The 20,683-nt window shown below is 40.5% G+C and overlaps 1 protein-coding gene across 2 annotated transcripts in view; it reads left to right on the top strand.

Annotated features, from left to right (window-relative positions):
* agla (amylo-alpha-1, 6-glucosidase, 4-alpha-glucanotransferase a) overlaps window positions 1-20,683 on the top strand; it is a 125,166-nt gene that overhangs the window by 1,075 nt on the left and 103,408 nt on the right. For both annotated transcript variants that reach the window (XM_030403344.1, XM_030403345.1), the window contains exons 2-3: window positions 4,241-4,368; window positions 8,180-8,390. In XM_030403344.1, coding sequence (XP_030259204.1) covers window positions 4,281-4,368; window positions 8,180-8,390 — 299 coding nt within the window. In that variant the 5' untranslated portion in view covers window positions 4,241-4,280. The remainder of the gene's footprint in view (window positions 1-4,240; window positions 4,369-8,179; window positions 8,391-20,683) is intronic.

The following is a 20,683-nucleotide window of genomic DNA, read 5'->3' as shown; positions in this document are numbered from 1 at the left end:
TCTGGATGCATCAACCTGCTCTTATTATTATGGAACTGAACCCAGAGCCAAAGCCTCCAAGATGGTCTTCTGTGAAATTCTGGACAATTGTATGGCTAATGTTCTGCCTAAACTTCAAGTAGGTCTGAAATTCAGGTGTCCAGGCGTTCCAAGACGTCCTTTGCAAAATATAATAAAATATATAGCACATGCAGTTTGATTCGCCAACATATTTCAATATAATTTCACAGACAGGACATCTCTTTTTAGTCATGTTTGTGTCTGTGATATGATGACAGCCAGTGAAATGTGATGTCCCATCTTCTAAAAGCACATTGAGTGATGAGTTTAATAGTACAAAGAGCCATTTGTAATGTGTGGATGTGTAATGTCATCCCATAATCAAAGGGGCTAAAATAGTATGATGTCTGTTATTTGTAAAATACTAAAGTAATACCACACTATAAAAACTTTATAATAAGTCTTGAAATAACCCAAATGTATATAAATGTCACCAATATTTACCAATACTGACAAAAGTAGATACTCATTCTGCACAAGAATGTTGCATTATTATATATATAACATATAGTTTGTTTTCACTAATGCATCAATGTGCAGTAAACCAACCTTTATATTTCGTAGATAGTTGATGCAATTTGAACTACTCAACATGTACTACTAGGGTGATTAGTCTATTCCAAAGCGCCATAACACAATGAAAGTATAAAGGATACACTCACATAAAGAACAAGGAACTCAAAACTGTACCTCATAAGAACAGTGCTTGAGTAAACTACTTCCTGTCACTGACAAAGGTGGTTGGTTTTTGTCATTATTGCTTCAGATTTAACCCCTTAGTTTTTCGCTCCTGTCACCTTTGAACCCACTGTGTGCTTGTTTTCAATGGATATTGTACGACATGCACCTCTGAGGAAACAGCACTGTCATGGATAAAAGTAAGGAAACTTCTGTCATTGATATATTTTTCCATGTGCCCCCAAGCATTACCAGTAGATGATAAAGGGGTGCACCACATGTTATAGATATTGAACCATTGACATTTTCACAACCTCCCCTGTCTCTGCTCTGTGCAAACAAAACCTGCAGTTCAGTCCACTGCAATTGTTTTCAGGTGACTGTTGGCCTCAGCACAATCATTCAAGATTTCAGTTTGTGCTCAGAAGCACAGAATTTTATGTATTTTTACCCGATCTGGTAAGAGCAAGGAACACCTTTTAGTCAGTTTTAAGAGAGACATATATAATAAAGTGACTCTGATGAAATATCACAATTTGAAGCTTAGATTTGCATTAGTCCTACATGATTTGTTAAGGATCATTGTAAATTTGAAAATTGGTCAGTAATTTCTGTGACAAATGGCCAGATTTATGTGTTTGTTTGGTTTTTAGAAAACCTGCTGGTTGTATTTAAAAATAGTCTGCTATGCTAGATGTTAACAGATTTGCAAACAGTTACAGTACAGTTTCGAGATGAAGTTTAATGGTGCCCATTTGAATATTTTAAAAGTTTAAATTCTCCAGCCTCTGGCTTTAGAACGGCTGCTATGAACAGGTTTTGTCCTTCATCAGTTTACCAGCAGCTGTTGTCTGCTTGAGCGAACATACGTGCTTCATGCACTTCCTTGTGCTGTACTACAGTAGTTTGCACAGTACATGTCTCAATCTACCGATTGCCTAAAAATTCCTGTTCAACGTTTATCCTTCTCATCTTCAAACCAGTTAGAAATGCTTGCCAAACGTATATGTGCTTTAAACGTATATGTGCTGTGTCTGTGTCTTTTTTGGGATATGTTTTTTTGATTCCCCTTTGACATGTCAAATGAGCAGTGTTTTTAATTGATGCATCTGTAGTTTCATCTCCAATGAGTTGGGTCCTTTGGATCTGTTAGTTTTCTCATTTTGCTTTAAAAATGTGCATATCAGTCATTGCCTGACTTTTGATAGCTGACAAAGCAGATAGTTAGCATTAAACCCCCTCTCTTGCAGACCTATCACTGTTGGGTAAATGCGTCACTATCTGTGCACATTCGTGATAGTTTCTGTAAAAGGTTGCCAACGACACCTATTGTACGTCTTTGGTATTACAGCAAATGCAAGGGCTTTCATCAGTGGGCCATAGGCTCAATCTTCATTGTGTTACCTCATTCGGCAATAGATAGTGACTTAACAGGTATTAATTTACATGAAAATCTTCCAGATTATGACTTTAAATTCCTTTTTTGTATAAGCTTTTATATTTATTGTGAGGTCTAACTTATTTGTCTCTCGCTCGTCGGTTGATTCAACATAGAGGTGTTTGCTCCACATAATGAAAAATACAAGAGCCCTTCATTGGCACACCTTAAGCTACAATCTGCAATATTCCGATATTTTTAGGCCATGTTACGATACACGATATATATTAACACTTTGATACAATCATGCCAGTATGATGATTCTACGTGTCTACATTAAAACAGTGTTCATACAGCATTAATATATGCTGATTTTAAACATTCATGCCAAAAGGGTAAAATCACAACTAAACAAATTTATCAAAACTGTATTTATTAAACAGTTATTAAGCAGTGGCACAAACATGTCATTTCAAAACAAATAAAGTGCCTTTTATGCATGATGTAACTAATATGACGTATCAAAATAACACTAAATTAAAGTGCACATTTTGTGCTCAATGCCAGTACAATATTTAAACAAATAAACAAAATAAAGTGCCTTTTTGTGCATGATGTCACAAATAACATTTCAAACAACACTAAATAAAAGTGCGCATTTTGTGCTTAATGCCAATAGAATATTTTAAAAGAAATACATGCACTTTTGTGCCGTATGTCACACAGGTCATTTAACAAAACAGTAAAATGAAAATAAGCTGCATAATAGGAGTTCAAATGGTGAAAATGAAAAGTTCACAGCTTTAGTTTTGGTTTCTTCTGTATGAAAGTTCTGGAGAAGTGGTTGGTAAGTTGACAACTCAGGTAGAGCTGTCTCTGCAAAATATCTGCGACTAGGTAGATTATATCTTGGGTCAAGTGTGTTGATGAGCTTTCTGAATCTGGGCTTTTCAACCACACTCACTGGGGCCATGTCTTTCGCTATGTGGTGGGTTACTGCGGACGTTATCTCCTTCTGTTTTTGACTATTTTTGTCGTATGGTGTTGTTCTGGAAAGAGAAAGACGCCAGACTCAACTGCGTCAGTGCTGGTTGCTTCGGCACTTTCTTTGATATGGCATTGGCCGGAGATGCGCTCGTGCGGAGTTTCAAGCACTCTCCGTTTTCTAGCGGGTGGGTTCTCAAATGGTGATATACATTTTTTGTACTACCACCATTTGTGGCGACGCTTTTGTGGCATACTTTACGTATTACGGTTATTTGTTCAACGTCCTCCCTCTTGTACCCAAACCACCGCCAGAAGATGGATCCTGCATTTTTTTCTTGGGAATGAATTCTCCCTCCATTTTTTATAGCACCTACTGCTGCTGCTACCTGAGATCTCTGCTGCTACATGCTGCCGGGCGTATGATGTTGCACGCACGACAGAATGTGATGTACGTAATTAGGTGTGCTTGTTTTATCTCTCTCTGCGGAGAGATGAGAAAGAGTGACCTGAATGAAAAACCTGTAGTTCAATGCCCGTGACTAAAAGCAACTGCGTGACAATTGAATGTATACTCGAATATTCACGATATAGTCATTTTCTACATCCCACAGAGAACAAGCTGCGATACATAGAGTGTATTTGATATATCGCCCAGCCCTAGTTGCTCACTATGTTTGAGATGTGAAATAATGGTCAGCAAAAGTGCAGTGCAGCCTCAAACTATAGCCACACATCACTGTTAGGTGAAACAAACAGCGCTGTAATACATACTTGTTTTTTTGTGCGAGATGATGTGTCTAATGAGTTTTTAACATGACGATCCACTGCAATTAACAAAAAAAACTACAAAAAGTATCTCTGTAAGGTGCTTGCCACGAGCCTCCAGAACAGCTTCAGTGCTTTTCTCATTGTTTCTCCACTTTACTAGAGGGATGAACAGCATCGTGACGGAGAGCATCCTAACATGTTGCTGCCATAGACACTCAGTTGGGTCGAGTTCTGGCCGTTGTGAATTTCATACAGTTTTCATTGCTAACATACTTCCAATGCATTGCTCCACATTTGATAATTTGAAGAGTGTTTTGTGGCAGATAAATGGCTCTAATTATTTAGTAACCTGTCTTTTTCTCTTCACAGGAGGTGTGGGATTAGTGAACTTGGAATAGATCTTCATAAGATGTTGCCACAGCACCTGAAGCAGATCAGAGTCCTAATGCTCAACGACAAGGAGAATTTACAGAGAACCCTGTTCAGACTTGAACAAGGTAATGCTTTTTTCGAACAACTTAAAGTGTGTGGAATAATGACAGGTGATATCTGTGTTGATTTTGATCATTTGGTTTTAAACCATCAACAAAATGAGTCCAGCAGTGTTACAGGAGTCAATGATTTTGTTTTTTGATTGACATATTGGCATGGTACATTGCAATACATAATACACAAGGCACATAGACTAGCCTCAGAATATCACCAACTGTATAAGATGAAAGAAAGAAATCGCTGAAAAAAAAAGTAAATAGATAAATAATAATAATAATAATAATGATAATAATATAATAATGATAATAATAATAATACAAATAATATTTGGGAAAAGGACAATAAAAGTAAAATAAATAGATAAAGGGGGGAGAGCGAGGGGTTTTCAGTAAGGTTAAGCTCCTCTACTAACCTACACTGCATTTTTCTTCTCCATACATTTCAAAGATGAAAAACAATGACATAGTTCTTTATGAAAAATATAGAAATTAGGTTTCGATTTCATGCATCTATTTTTATGAATGCAAAATTTACCAAGAATGATGAAAGTGTTAATAGCCAGGTTATGGGACACCTCTTTCACAGATACCATACAAAACATTTTCTTTTGTTAGAAAAGAGAAATTGGGCAATTTAGGGAATAACCAGTTGAGTAAATCTTCCCAGAAGGTATTAACAAATTTGCAGTCATAAAATAAATGTTGAGTTGTTTCAATGTTTTCACCACAAAATGAGCAGTTGTTGTGGTCCAAATTAAAACAATTCCTTTGAAATTCAGAAGAGGGGTATACTCTATTAAGAATTTTAAAGTGAACTTCCATCGCTTTTGGAGCAATGGGAAACTTAAAGAATTTTAATCTCAAAATTTCAGCTTCTTTTTAGAGAAAAATTGTAGAATTGATATTCTATTTGATGAGAATACAGTTCTTTAACTAAGGTATGTTGGATTGTGATATTAGGTAGTTTAATATCAGTGATTTTGTGACCATTTACCAATAGTGAAGGAAGTGTTGGGTTCACATTACTTTTACACAAATTCTAAGATATCACAACAATAAATTGAGGGGTGGCTTTGACAAGATTATTATAATGCCTTCTGTCATTCAGGTTATATTTAGAGCAGAGAATCTCAAAGGGTAGATTGTTTCTGGTATTATCCAAGAGGTGCATCACTGACCAAATTCCTTTCTCTAGCCAATTTTGATAAAAAAAAAGATTTATTTCTCAATAAAATGTATGTGTAAGTAGGAGGCGGGGCATCACAATAGGGGGCGCTACAGAGCCTGCAGGTCACGACCACGCCCAATGACAACACAGATCTTTTCAGGGCAACTCCCTCTGCATTCCTGAGAGATTTGGCCGAGATAGGAAATTGTATGAAGAAGTTATGAGGACTTGATGCTTTACGGCGAAGGATTTGAATTGACCGCTCCACTGCGGCCAGCAGGTATGACGTAGGATAAAGATTTCCATAATTTTTCATCTTCAGGGTCAGAGGATGATACTGAGTAACTGTGAAGTCACTGGTGTTACATCTGTAGGAGGAGATCTGTAAGTACGAAGATTGGCAATATTTCAAAATGGCAGCCAAAATCAAAATGGCCGACTAAATATTGATGCGGAGATGTATTCGGGGAGACAGCCTCTACACTTATGAGCAGTTTGGTGTGGATAGGAAATTGTATGTTGAAGTTATAAATCCTTGATGCTTGACGGCGAGGGGAAAAAATGGTTTCCACCGTCCCGCCCACTAAAGTATGACATAGCTGAAAGATTTCAATAACTTTTGTTCTTTAAGGCATGAAGATGATAACTGAGTTAATGTGAAGACTGTGGTGTTTAAGCTCTAGGACAAGATAGTTTTCAAAGTAGGCATGAATTGGACAAAAATGCTGCCACACATCAAAATGGCTGACTTACTGTTGGACTGAGAGTATGGGCCCCACAGACTTTTTTGTGCGTCTGCTCATGATGAATCTGCGTACCGAATTTGGTTCGTCTACGCGTATGTGGAAGGCAGGGAAGAACATTAGGGGGCGCTACAGAGCCCGCAGTTCACGACCACGCCCAGTGACAATGCAGGATAGTAATTTTCGCCGGATGTGACGTATATTCCAAATTTGGTGAGTTTTTGGGTATGTTCAGGCATCCAAAACTGCAGTCAAACTTGGAGAAGAACATTTCTTTCCTTCCAATTACAATAGGGACCTCGCAGGTCTACCTGCTCGGGCCCATCAAGAAATAATTTTTCCAATAACAATAGGGACCTCACAGGTCTGTAAACTGCTCGGGCCCTAATAATAATAACTTAGGAGTTTATCAGAGACCAGAAATAATTTTGCGAACTGACATGCCTCAGAGAGTGGTGTAGATGGCAGAAGTTCCCTCTCCAGCAGCTGGTGGAGGCCTCTGCAAATTGCATCTGGACAGTTATAGAGTAGATTAGCAGGTAGGAGGTAGGTAGGAACAGCCAAATAAGTTAAAAGGCTTGACATTCAGATGATTAAAAAACATCCTTATCAGCTAACATAGCTTAATTATCTAGCAATTTTAGCTAGGCCACCGCCTATACGGCCTTTGCCAAGAGCCAGCCCTGCTCAGAGTTGTTCAACAACTCACCTTTATAGTCACTCTGCTTCCAACTGTTGCACTGACAGCAACCTCCAGCTGTCTCACTCTCCTGTGACCAGTTGAGGGCGTCACATCAACTCTCAAATCCCTGCCTGGCAAACATCCAACATACATTGTTATGCGTATCTTTGTCTCTGCTTCACTTGTCTGTAATGTAGTTGAGTTCAGTCTCTGAAGCTTCAGCCAGCTAGATGCACTGAGTTAGCAAAGTGACAAATAACAATGGCACCATTGAAAGAAACACACTGAAAGCAGCCAGAAGCAAAGAAACACAGCTGCCACCATTATAGCTGAGTGTCTTGGGTTCACCAAACTGAGCAGGTTTAAGAAGAAAATAATACATGGGAAGTGGAGAAACAGTGCATTGGCCACAGACAACCACTTATTTTGATTTTCACATCTCCAACCTTAAGGCTACTCCTAAGTGTCTCTGACAGTCCTTTTTAAATGACTGTATTAAAATCCTGCCTACTATACATTTGTCTGTACTGCCTGCAGTAGGAGGGTTTAGGTACAGTGACCGTGTGTGTGTGTGTGTGTGTGTGTGTGTGTGTGTGTGTGTGTGTGTCTATGTGTGTGTGCATATGTGTGTGAGACACGTGTGCATGCGTGCCTGCCTGCGTGTATGTGTGTGTTGGCTGAAAGAGGAGTAGCTAGTTGTCTTGGAGGGAGAAGTGTACCTTTTGACATTTACAGCACTCTGAATATGATAGGGATTACAAGGCCTGGACTCTATATATAGACTGTCCTGTCATGGTCCACACTGGAGAATCAGCGAGTATGACATTCTAACTAATCTCACTTTGACTGAATGTATGTGTAGAGTATGCTTTTTGTTTGTTTCAGAGCTGCAGAGCAGTCTCGGTCTCTGTGTTTGTTGACAGAGGGCTGGTAAGGATGTGGGAACAAGCTAATAGATAACCAGGCTCAAAATAGGAGGTTTTTTTTTATCGTGAATGATCCTTTCAACCTCAAAAATATCACGGAAATGAATTGGACTTTGTCTCTGCTTCACATATTTGTAACCTCAAACTCAGGAATGTATACTTTAAGGTAGAATGGAAACACATTCCTTAACACATACCTAACCCTAACACAGCATTAAGGATTTATACAAACCAGTGTGCCTGTCATGGTTCCATATGTTGAAATAAAGCATAAGTCAAACCACTTGTGTCTCCTCAGGGTTCGAGCTCCAGTTCCGCCTAGGTCCAAGCCTTCAGGGGAAGAGGGTTATGGTGCATACCAACTATCCACTTGAAGGACAAGTGTTTGAACGAAATAACTTCCGTGTTTTGGCATGGAACTACCCAACGGGCAGGGAGGATGACTCTGATAAGTTCTGCTCTCTGGATCTGAAGATAGCTGGCTCCTATGAATACTACTTTGGACATGGGTAAGACCCAACTGATATTGGACCACAGTCTATTATATACAGTCTATTTTATATATATATGTGTGTGTGTGTGTGTGTGTATGTATATGTGTGTATATATATGTATGTATATGTATATGTGTGTGTGTGTGTGTGTGTATATATATATATATATATATATATATATATATATATATATATATATATATATATATATATATATATATATATATATATATATATATATATATATATATATATATATATATATATATATATACATACATACATATATATATGCAAACATACATACATACATATATATATGCATACATACATATATGTATATATATATATCTATATATATATATATATATATATATATTTATATATATGTATGTATATATATATGTGTGTGTGTGTGTGTGTGTGTGTATGTATGTATGTATATATATATGTATATATATGTATGTATATATATATATTAGGGCCGGGACTTGATTAAAAAAATTTATCAAATTAATTAGAGGCTTTGTAATTAATTAATCGAAATTATCCATCCATCCATCGTCAACCGCTTATCCAAAATCGGGTCGCGGGGGCAGCAGCTTCAGTAGCGAGCCCCAGACATCCCTTTCCCCGGCCACATCGGCTAACTCTGACTGGGGAATCCCCAGGCGCTCCCAGGCCAGAGAAGAGATATAATCCGTCCACCTGGTCCTGGGTCTACCCCTAGGTCTCCTCCCAGTTGGCCGTGCCAGGAACACCTCCCTAGGAAGGCGCCCTGGTGGCATCCTCATCAGATGCCCGAACCACCTCAACTGGCTCCTTTCCACGCAGAGGAGCAGCGGCTCTACTCCGAGTCCCTCCCGGATGGCTGAGCTTCTTACCCTATCTCTAAGGGAGACCCCAGCCACCCTGCGAAGAAAACCCATTTCGGCCGCTTGTACCCGCGATCTCATTCTTTCGGTCATGACCCATCGCTCATGACCATAGGTGAGGGTAGGGACGAAGATTGACCGGCAGATCGAGAGCTTTGCCTTTCGGCTCAGCTCCCTTTTCGTCACAACCGTGCGGTGAAGCGCATGCAACACCGCACCCGCTGCTCCGACTCTCCTGTCAATCTCCCGCCCCATCATCCCCTCACTCATGAACAAAACCCCGAGGTACTTGAACTCCTTCACTTGGGGCAAGGACACATTCCCCACCTGGAGTAGGCAATCCACCGGTTTCCTACTGAGAACCATGGCCTCAGATTTAGAGGTGCTGATCCTCATCCCTGCCGCTTCACACTCAGCTGCGAACTGATCCAGTGAGCATTGTAGATCTACAGCTGATGATGCCATCAAGACCACATCATCTGCAAAAAGCAGTGATGCGATCTTAAGGTCACCGACCTGTAGCCCCTCCATACCACGACTGCGCCTTGAAATCCTGTCCATGTAAATCACAAACAAGATTGGGGACAAGGCACAGCCCTGGTGGAGGCCAACACCCACTTGGAACAAGTCCGACTTACTTCCGAGTATACGCACACAGCTCTCGCTTTGAGAATATAGGGATTGGATGGCCCTGAGAAGGGACCCCCTCACCCCATACTCCCGCAGCACCTCCCACAGAACATCCAGGGGGACCCGGTCGTACGCCTTCTCCAGATCCACAAAACACATGTGGACTGGGAGATTGTACTCCCAGGCCCCCTCCAAGACCCCTGCCAGAGAAAAGAGCTGGTCCGTTGTTCCACGACCAGGACAGAATCCGCATTGTTCCTCTTCAATCTGAGGTTCGACAATCGGCCGGACCCTCCTTTCCAGCACCTTGGAGTAGACTTTCCCAGGCAGGCTGAGTAGTGTGATACCTCTGTAATTGGCACACACCCTCTGGTCCCCTTTTTTAAAGAGAGGGACCACCACACCTGTTTGCCACTCCTTCGGCACCGACCCCGACCCCCACGCAATGTTGAAGAGGCGTGTCAACCAAGACAGCCCCTCAACACCCAGAGCCTTCAGCATTTCTGGTGGTATCTCATCGATCCCTGGGGCTTTGCCACTGTGAAGTTGTTTGACTACCACAGTGACTTCACCCAGGGAAATCGGCGATGATACCCCATCATCCTCCAGCTCTGTCTCCATTACAGAGGGTGGCTGAGTGGGATTCAGGAGGTCATCAAAGTACTCCTTCCACCGCCCTATTACCTCCTCAGTCGAAGTCAACAAGCTTGCTGTACACAGCTTGGATGGTTCCCCGTTTCCCCCTCCTGAGGTGGCGGACAGTTTTCCAGAAGCGCTTTGGCGCCGCCCGAAAGTCCTTCTCCATGGCCTCGCCGAACTCCTCCCACACCCGCTGCTTTGCCTCTGCCACAGCTGTGGCTGCTGCCCTTCGGGCCCGTCGGTACCCCAAAACTGCCTCAGGAGTCCCCCGGGACAACATGTCCCTGAAGGCCTCCTTCTTCAGTCGGACGGCTTCCCTGACCACCGGTGTCCACCACGGTGTCCGAGGGTTGCCGCCCCTTGAGGCACCTAAGACCCTATGGCCACAGGACACAGCTGCAGCTTCAACAATGGAAGCTTTGAACGTCGTCCATTCAGGTTCGATATCCCCAGCCTCCACAGGGATGCTAGAGAAGCTCCTTCGGAGGTGGGAGTTGAAGGCTTCTCGGACAGGAGCCTCTCCCAGACGTTCCCAGCTTACCCGCACTACACGTTTGGGCTTACCAGGTCTGTCCAGGGATTTCCCCTGCCACCGAAACCAACTCACCACCAGGTGGTGATCGGTTGACAGCTCTGCCCCTCTCTTTACCCGAGTGTCCAAAACACACGGTCGGAGGTCAGATGATACGATCACAAAATCGATCATTGACCTTCGACCTAGGGTGCTCTGGTACCACGTACACTTATGAGCATCCTTGTGTTCGAACATGGTGTTCATTATAGACAGACCGTGACTAGCACAGAAGTCTAATAATAGAACACCACTCGGGTTCAGATCGGGGAGGCCGTTCCTCCCAATCACGCCCCTCCAGGTATCTCCGTCATTGCCGACGTGCGCGTTGAAGTCCCCCAGTAAGACCACGGAGTCCCCCACCGGGGCCCCTTGCAGGGCCCCAGCCAGGACCTCCAAGAAGGCCGCATACTCCGAACTGCTGTTCGGTGCATACGCACAGACAACAGTCAGGGTTTTCCCCCCAGCCCTTAGGTGTAGGGAGGCGACCCTCTCGTCCACCGGGGTAAACTCCAACACGGCGGTGCTCAGCCGGGGACTTGTGAGTATCCCCACACCCGCCCGGCGCCTCACACCTTTGGCAACTCCGGAGAAGAATAGCGTCCAGCCCCTTTCCAGGAGTTTGGATCCAGAGTCGATGCTGTGCGTGGAGGCAAGCCCCACCAGATCCAACCGGTAGCGCTCAACCTCCCGCACCAGCTCCGGCTCCTTCCCCGCAAGAGAGGTGACATTCCACGTCCCCAGAGTAAGCCTCTGCCGCCCAGTTCTGGGGTGCCGAGGCCCGCCACCACCACCGCCACCGATTAATCGAAATTAATCGCATATAAATATTTGACCTGAGAACAGTGAGAAGCAATTTTTTTCACATGGATTTTAGTATACCATTGAATAATGACTGAATACATAAGCTTAAGCAACAAAACATTGTTTTTTTTCAAGACCAACAGACCAGTGCAATTTTTGCCATAAAGTGTAGCAATAGCATATTTAGGAATACATTTCAGAGATTCAGGTAGCCTATAGGTAGGTAGACCTTCTGTAAACTATAACACTTTGTTTTTTAAGTAAAACACAATACTTTAAGTACATTCAGAACATTGGAAACCCTGACTATTAGAAAACATCTATCTTCAGAGGCCATAACAGACTTTACCAACAGTTGATCTAATCAAATCAATTTCAGTCCAACTCTCTGTAAATAACCTTGGCCAAAACAATAAACAGTTCAACATAAAGTGCCAGTTGCAACAACAACATAATAAATAGTTCAACATAAAGTGTACCAGTTAAAATAAAATAAAAAAGTGCCAGTGATTGACCTTCATCCCTCCTATTCTTCCAATATCCTGATGAAAAATAAAATCTCTCTGTTGCATAGGCCACTGTTTGATCAACATTTCAGTAACAACGAGCCCATTCTGAGGCTTGATATGCTGCGGTGATACACGAACTCCTTCTTGCATATTTTGCACACAACCGTGCTCTTGTCTACGCTGCCATCCGTCCGCTTTTTAAAACAAAATTTCCCATTCACGGGGCCAACCAAAGCGGTCTCATCTGCTTCTTCATTCATTGTTGTTGTCTGAAGTCATGAACGCTGAACGTTAGTTGGTGCTCCAGTATAATCGGTACCCCTGAAACTCACCCAGTGAGAAACGTTCCGCGGTGCAAAAATTAGTGCGATTAAAATGCGTTAATTTTTTTAACGTGTAAATGTATGTATATGTGTGTGTGTGTGTATATATATATATATGTATATATGTATATATGTATATATATATGTATATATGTATGTGTGTATATATATATATATGTATATATGTATATATGTATATATATATATGTATATATATATATATATATATATATATATATATATATATATATATATATATATATATATATATATATATATATATCTATTATATATATATATATATATATATATATATATATATATTTATATATATATATATATATATATTTATATATATATATATATGTATATGTATGTATATGTGTATATATATATATGTATATATATATATGTGTGTGTGTGTATATGTGTATATATATATATGTATATATATATGTGTGTGTGTGTGTGTGTATATAAAAAGGATAAAAACCCTCTTAATTGCAGCTCATATCGCCCTGTGTCCCTCCTGAACAAAGACGCAAAAATCCTTGCAAAAATATTAGCTCGCCGCCTTGAGAAGGTGGTTCCGCCCATTATTTCCCCTGATCAGACGGGCTTTATAAAGGACCGTTATTCCTTCTTTAATATAAGGCACCTACCTGATATTCTGTATGGCCCATCTCCGTCTAACCATGGTACCAACGAGTTGATACTTTTGCTTGACGCTGAGAAAGCGTTTGACCGCATGGAATGGGAATACCTCTTCAGGACTCTGGAAGCATTTAAATTTGAGTGAAGATTTCCATAACTTTTCATCTTCAAGGTCAGAGGATGATACTGAGTAACTGTGAAGTCACTGGTGTTACGTCTGTAGGAGGAGATAATTTAAGTACGAAGATTGGCAATATTTCAAAATGGCGGCCAAAATAAAAATGGCCGACTAAATACTGATGCGGAGATGTATTCGGGGAGACAGCCTCTTCATTTATGAGCAGTTTGGTGTGGATAGGAAATTGTATGTTGAAGTTATAAATCCGAGGGGAAAAAATTGTTTCCACCGTCCCGCCCACTAAAGTATGACGTAGCTGAAAGATTTCAATAACTTTTGTTCTTCAAGGCATGAAGATGATAACTGAGTTAATCTGAAGACTGTGGTGTTTAAGCTCTAGGACAAGATAGTTTTCAAAGTAGGCATGAATTGGACAAAAATGCCGCCACACATCAAAATGGCTGACTTCCTGTTGGACTGAGAGTATGGGCCCCACAGACTTTTTTGTGCGTCTGCTCATGATGAATCTGCGTACCGAATTTGGTTCGTCTACGCGCATGTGGAAGGCAGGGAAGAACATTAGGGGACGCTACAGAGCCCGCAGTTCACGACCACACCCAGTGACAATGCAGGATCGTAATTTTCGCCGGATGTGACGTATATTCCAAATCTGGTGAGTTTTTGGGTATGTTCAGGCATCCAAAACTGCAGTCAACTGCAGTCAAACTTGGAGAAGAAAATTTCTTTCCTTCCAATTACAATAGGGACCTCGCAGGTCTACCTGCTCGGGCCCTAATAAACATGTGGTTTTTCGTCACTGGAGCATCAAGCGACAGCCCAGTAATGTTGAGAGATCGTCTAAACTAGTTCCAGCTATCAGTTTCACTCCTCATCCAATACATCAGCGTTCTAATATTAGCAGCCCAGTAGTAATACCTGAAATTGCGGAGTGACATGCCTCCCATTGTACGGGGCAGCTGTTAAATGTTTTTACCTATCCTTGGTTGCTTCTTATTCCATTTGAAGGCTGATATCTGACTGTCCAAAATGAAGAAAAAAGATTTTGTTAAAAAAATGGGAAGACTTGAAAGTGAAATGAAATAGATGAAGAAATTTGGGAGCACACTCATTTTGATTGAATTTATCCTTCCCCCTAGCGAAAGAGGTAGGGCATCCCAGCGATCTAAATCTTGTTTGAGACTTGATAACAGAGGTTGATAATTAGCCTTGTAGAGATCTTTGTCATTACGTGTCACCCATATACCTAAGTATCTAAATTTTTTAGGGCTAATTTTAAAGGGAGTTGGCCCAATATCTGTCCCATCAGCAGAAGTGATAGGCATTAGCTCACTTTTCTGGAGGTTGACTTTGTACTAGGGCTGAACGATATGGACAAAATTTCATATCTCGATATTCATGCCAGATATCTCGATATCGATACGATACGATATGACTACGGGTTCGGTGAAAACCAAGCTTTTTTCAGAAAAAAAAGAGATTATTTTAATCCATATACAAATGGTTGATAGAGAAATCTTTACCAAATAATCACAAACTCACTACAGAGACAAATATATTTGAAGTAACAACAGTGAAGGGAGGGAGAAGATCAAACAAACTACGTGCATTTTTACAAGATGAACGATGACATCCTCATCTGAAGAGAGAGAGTGAAGATCGAGACTCAAGCAGCTTCAGGTTTTTGCTGGTAAAGTACCAGTGAAATTTAGACAGACTAAGAAGTCAGAGAATTAACGGATCAAAACAGAGTAGACGGCAGCTATACGGTCTCAAATCCACAGAGCGATCAGCCGCAGCGTCCGCTCCTGCTGCCCCCGCCAGCCCCCCCACATACTCACCTGCTGCCTGCAGCCGTGTGAGAGGACAGAGAGCTGGCGCTGCTGCAGGGGGAGCCGCAGACTGCGATGACTCTGAGCAGCAGGAGAATTACAATATAATATATTTCTCGCCTTTCCCCTGATGATCTGAATAAGTCGCTAAATTTGTCACTAGTCGCTTTTTAGAAATAAAGTCGCTAAGAGGGTCTGAAAAGTCGCTAAACTAGCTAGAAAGTCGCCAAGTTGTGTGTGTGCGTCTCAGTCTCTGTCTCCCTTACTCCCGCCCTCGTATGTTTGTCATTGGTTGGCTTCAGCTGTCAATCCACAGCAAGCATGAAATAAGGTTTGTGGTTGGCTGGCCTTAGCGGTGCGTTCAAGGGCAATCGTAAAAAGGATGTTTGTTGTGACTGCCAGAGCTGTACGTGCAGGGCGAGCGGGGTAATATATATCATTTATATCGTTGCTTTTTCGATATGAATATCTTGAATGTTCATATCTAGATATAGATACGATAACGATATATCGTTCAGCCCTACTTTGTACCCTGATATACTTCCAAATTTCGCAAGTAAGATCAGTAATTCTGGGATACTTGAGAGAGAATCCGAGATAAACAACAACATGTCATCCGCATATAGCGATACTTTATGCTCCAAGCCTGCCCGCTGAATCCCCTTGATCGTGGAGCTCTGTCTTAAAGCTATCGCAAGTGGTTCGATTGCAATTGCGAGTAGGAGTGAAGAAAGAGGGCACCCCTGTCTTGTACCTCGTTGCAACTTAAAATATTTGGATATATTATTATTAGTGCGTACTGCAGCCATTGGAAGGGTATATATAATTTTGATCCAAGAGATGAATTTAGGCCCAAATTTAAATGCTTCCAGGGTCCTGAAGAGGTATTCCCATTCCACGCGGTCAAACGCTTTCTCAGCGTCAAGCGAAAGTATCAACTCGTTGGTACCATGGTTAGACGGAGATGGGCCATACAGAATATTAGGTAGGTGCATTATATTAAAGAAGGAATAACGGTCCTTTATAAAGCCCGTCTGATCAGGGGAAATAATGGGCGGAACCACCTTCTCAAGGCAGCGAGCTAATATTTTTGCAAGGATTTTTGCGTCTTTGTTCAGGTGGGACACAGGGCGATATGAGCTGCAATTAAGAGGGTTTTTATCCTTTTTAAGCAGTAACAAAATAACTGCTTTATGCATAGAAAGAGGTAAAGATCTTGAGAGGAGGGATTCTTCACACTGATAGTAATAGAGGGGAGAGCTGATTCTCAATTTTAAAAAAAAATTCTGTTGAAAAGCCATCTGGCCCTGGGGATTTGCCACATTGCATGTCTCTGATTGCTGAGATTACCTCCATGACTGAAAGATCCCTCTCCAATTCAGTAACTAACTCAGAATTTACAGATGGTGTTTTCAGGGCTCAAAGAAATCCTCAACTTTGGATTTTGATTAATCTCAAGAACGAATTTAATTTCGGATGATATAAAACTTACAAACTCTTCCTCTGAGAGAAGTAGAGTAGGCTTCGTAATCACATTGCACTATAGAATGTAAAATTCTCTTGTTGATAAAGAAACATTTGATGCGCGAATATGTTTTATGGACTGGGGAGAAGAAAGAATAGGCCCTTGAAGTGGGATTGCGAAACCGCCACACATCAGCTACTCCATAAGTCTCAAGAAATAGATTGATAGATTGAGCGGACTTGGTCAGGGGTGTTCTCCCAGGAGTGCTCCGATCAAGAGATGAGAGTACACAATTAATATCTCCTCCAATTATAAGATTATGTGTTGACATGTTTGGAAGCAGAGAAAAGAAATGATTAAAAAACATAGGATTGTCCCAATTTGGTGCATAAATACAGGCGAGTATGACTGGGAGTGTGTATAGTTCCCCAACCACAAAAACATATCGCCCAGCTGAGTCAGCCTGAACATTAGACACCATAAATTGTACATTCTTTCTGATCATAATAGCTACCCCTCTTGCCTTGGACTGGAAGTTAGATTGAAATGACCTGCCCACCTCCTGCTGAAATGCAGATTATCACCTGAACATATATGGGTCTCCTGTAAAAACGCAATATCTGTGTTAAGCGCAGTGTTGGGGAGTAACGAATTACATGTAACGACGTTACGTAATTTAATTACAAAATTTACATAATTGTAATCCGTTACATTACTGGGAGAAAATATGTAATTAAATTACAGTTGCTTTTGGAAATTTCAATGATTACAACTTAAGTTACATTTGAAAAATCACCGCAAAAGCTCGGATTCAAATAGTTTTTCGCCCCCCTGGATTCATGTTTTTTTTTAGTTTTTTTCATATAAACATCCTCATTCCAAAACTGACGCTTGTGATTGGCTCTCTCTGGTCATGTGCCATTCGACTCAACCGACAAACCGTACGGCGGCAGTCAGACCAGAGACGTGGTCAGACTCAGCAGCAACAGTGTCGGCGGCGCACAAGATGTTCCTGGGCTGGAAATACAAAAACACTTTATACAGACAGAGGCCAGGCTTCCCTGTATTACAAAGGTGGCTCTCTTTTAACCCGGCTAGATCACCATGGTAACTTATGCTTAGCTCATAACCTGGTCCCGACCAGGTTCTGTTCAGAGTTTAATCATAAAATCGGCTATAAAACTCATTTAACTCATTTACAGCTGGCGTCACCTTTACTTTGAAAGTCCAGTGGAGCTGGATCAGAACATTTGTACGGAGGGAGAGATCGCGCTGATCCGCTGCTGTTGACTTTCTCTCTAAACGTCTTTACAGGTGTTCAGCTGAGTGGATACGCTGCTCAGCTGATGATCCGACTCGCGTCAGGAGGTCATTTATCAGGCTATGGCCTGTTTACTTTATATACAGTCAGTCACCACTGAAAGAAGTTGTGCGCTCGCAGCAGGACAGATAATTTAACTTAATGTGGCCATGAATAAATTAATTGTTCCGCCTGTTGCCCAAACGCAGTAAATCTTGAGTAGGTCTACTCTGTTTTCTCACATTTAAAAAGGTCTTTGTACAGAGACAACATGAGATTTTCTTGTAGCTACAGCACCTAAAATACCCACTGTAACCTATTTTCATAGCACACCAGCCTCACTTTCAGTAAAACTCACACTGGCATTTTATAATTGCGATCAGTGAAATATATGAAAACTATAAAACACAGTTTAAAACAACAGTTGTTGTTGCTATAAAGCTTCAATTTTAAAAGCAGCTCAATGTAGAGCTGTCAGAAATTAAAATCAGCCTCCTCTTGTCATATTTGCAGCAACAATGTTGCTTCAGGCTGTGATCAGGCTTTTTTGTATCCTCATACTCTCTCCATTAAAACAACCTGCTCCTCTTGGCTGAAATCAGCCCGTTGTCGCTCCATTTAGTGAGGAAGTGATCCTCCTTCAGTACAGGCCCAAGGTCAGACTCATAATATATGGTTAAACCTTTGAACTGAAAGGTTTATCACACTATAGGTCTTAAAATGTGAAAATGGTTAACAGTTGAGAGATTTCATTCAAAATTAAGAAAAGTAATCAAAATGTAATCAAATGTAATTAGTTACATTACTTTGAGAAAGTAATTGAAATAGTTACACTACTATTACATTTTCAGCAGGGTAACTTGTAATTGTAACCAACTACATTTCCAAAGTAATCTTCCCAACACTGGTTAAGCGGTTTTAAGTGTGTAATTATTTTTTTAAATTTCACTGGGTGATTCAAAGATTTGACATTCCAGCTCACACATTTAACTTGGTGACCACCATACCTTCTAACATTATTCATGCTGGCCATGCTATGTACCTCCTAGACTTAGTTCTGTATATGCTACCCATTGATACTGAGACAGACTAAAAGAAAATAACACCAATGTAAAAGTCTGGCAAAGTAAAGCATACAAATAGATAGGTCCAGCATACATTCCCACCCCATCATTTATATGAACACGGTGATTGCAGTAGCCTCCAAGAAAAAAGAAAAAGAAAAAAAAAAACAGTAATACGAGCAATAAAAAGAAAATAGGAATCAGAATTAACAAATAAGGAGAGAAAAATAAATGTAATTAATTAATTAATAATAATAAAGTGAGTGAACCGCAGCGTTGGAACAACTTCACTCCAAACCCAGTCACTCCATATAGTGTAATTAGTACTCTAGCAACTGGGCTCAGAATAATACCCCTTTGTACAAATCTGAACATGAAGTACCAGCCTTCAAAAACATGATGTGAACTGATCAGTAGTCCGGGACAAGTACTACAAATATTAAAGCATCATCTCCTCAGAAAAAAATTACTGATGTAAACAAAATCAGGCCGGACGTTATATGAGTTCAACCCTTGTGCCCTCCTCGGGCATTTTTGTAAATTTTTCTCAACTTTTTTTTTTGATTTAGCGATCATTTTGGCTGTGTTACAGCTTGTGGCATGGATTTTTGTAGGAACTCTTCTTTTTAGTCAATTTTTTTAAATCCAGTGTCTTTTACTCTTACATGTCTTTTATTTTCCTGTAATGCATTTTGCACCCTCTAACCACCTTCGTGGCAAAAATGTACGTGCACAAAATCTTCCATAAAATCCTCATACATCAATATTTTTTTCAGCTTTTTTTTTGCTTGAATCCCTTAGTCAACTTGTTCCTTGATCAAAATGATCAAATATTCAACATTTTTCAGGATTTTAACCCTTTAAATGCCACTAATTATTTATTTAAAAAAAACCCACAAAAAATGTATTATTTTCCATTTAATAAGTAGTAGGCTGATGGGGCTTTGGTGGTGATTAGAGTCTTTGATATATCAAAGATTACCAACAAAATTGATTTGATTGCATTAGTATATTTTATGTAGTAACAGATACTCCCTCTAACCACCTTCATGGCCAAAAATGCCCCATTGACTTCCATTAAAACCACATTTTTTAATCTCACTACCATTACAGTATAAAACCATGAATTCTGTTATGTCAGCATGCCATTTTGAAGAAAAGTTGTGATATTTGACATTTTTGATGTATTTCACCAGATTCAACCATTTTCCCATTGTAGGCCGTTGCATGAAATTCTTGTATTTTTGCCAGTTATATTATGGAGCCAGGTGACTAATCAAACTGGCATTTAAAGGGTTAAAATCCTGAAAATTATTAAATATTTGATCATTTTGATCAGGGAACAAGTTGATTAAGGGATTCAAGCAAAAAAAAAAAGCAGAAAAAAATATTGATGTATGAGTATTTTATGGCAGATTTTTTTACATTTTTGCCACAAAGGTGGTTAGAGGAAGTTTTTTTAAGGAGGGCACAAGGGTTAAAGAGTTCAGTCTTACGGTTAGTTTC

The sequence above is a fragment of the Sparus aurata genome, chromosome 21 (assembly GCF_900880675.1).
Source record: "Sparus aurata chromosome 21, fSpaAur1.1, whole genome shotgun sequence".
NCBI classification, from domain to species: Eukaryota; Metazoa; Chordata; class Actinopteri; order Spariformes; family Sparidae; genus Sparus; species Sparus aurata.
The sequence above is the reverse complement of the archived record's forward strand: the minus strand, read 5'-3'. Positions and strand labels throughout refer to the sequence as shown.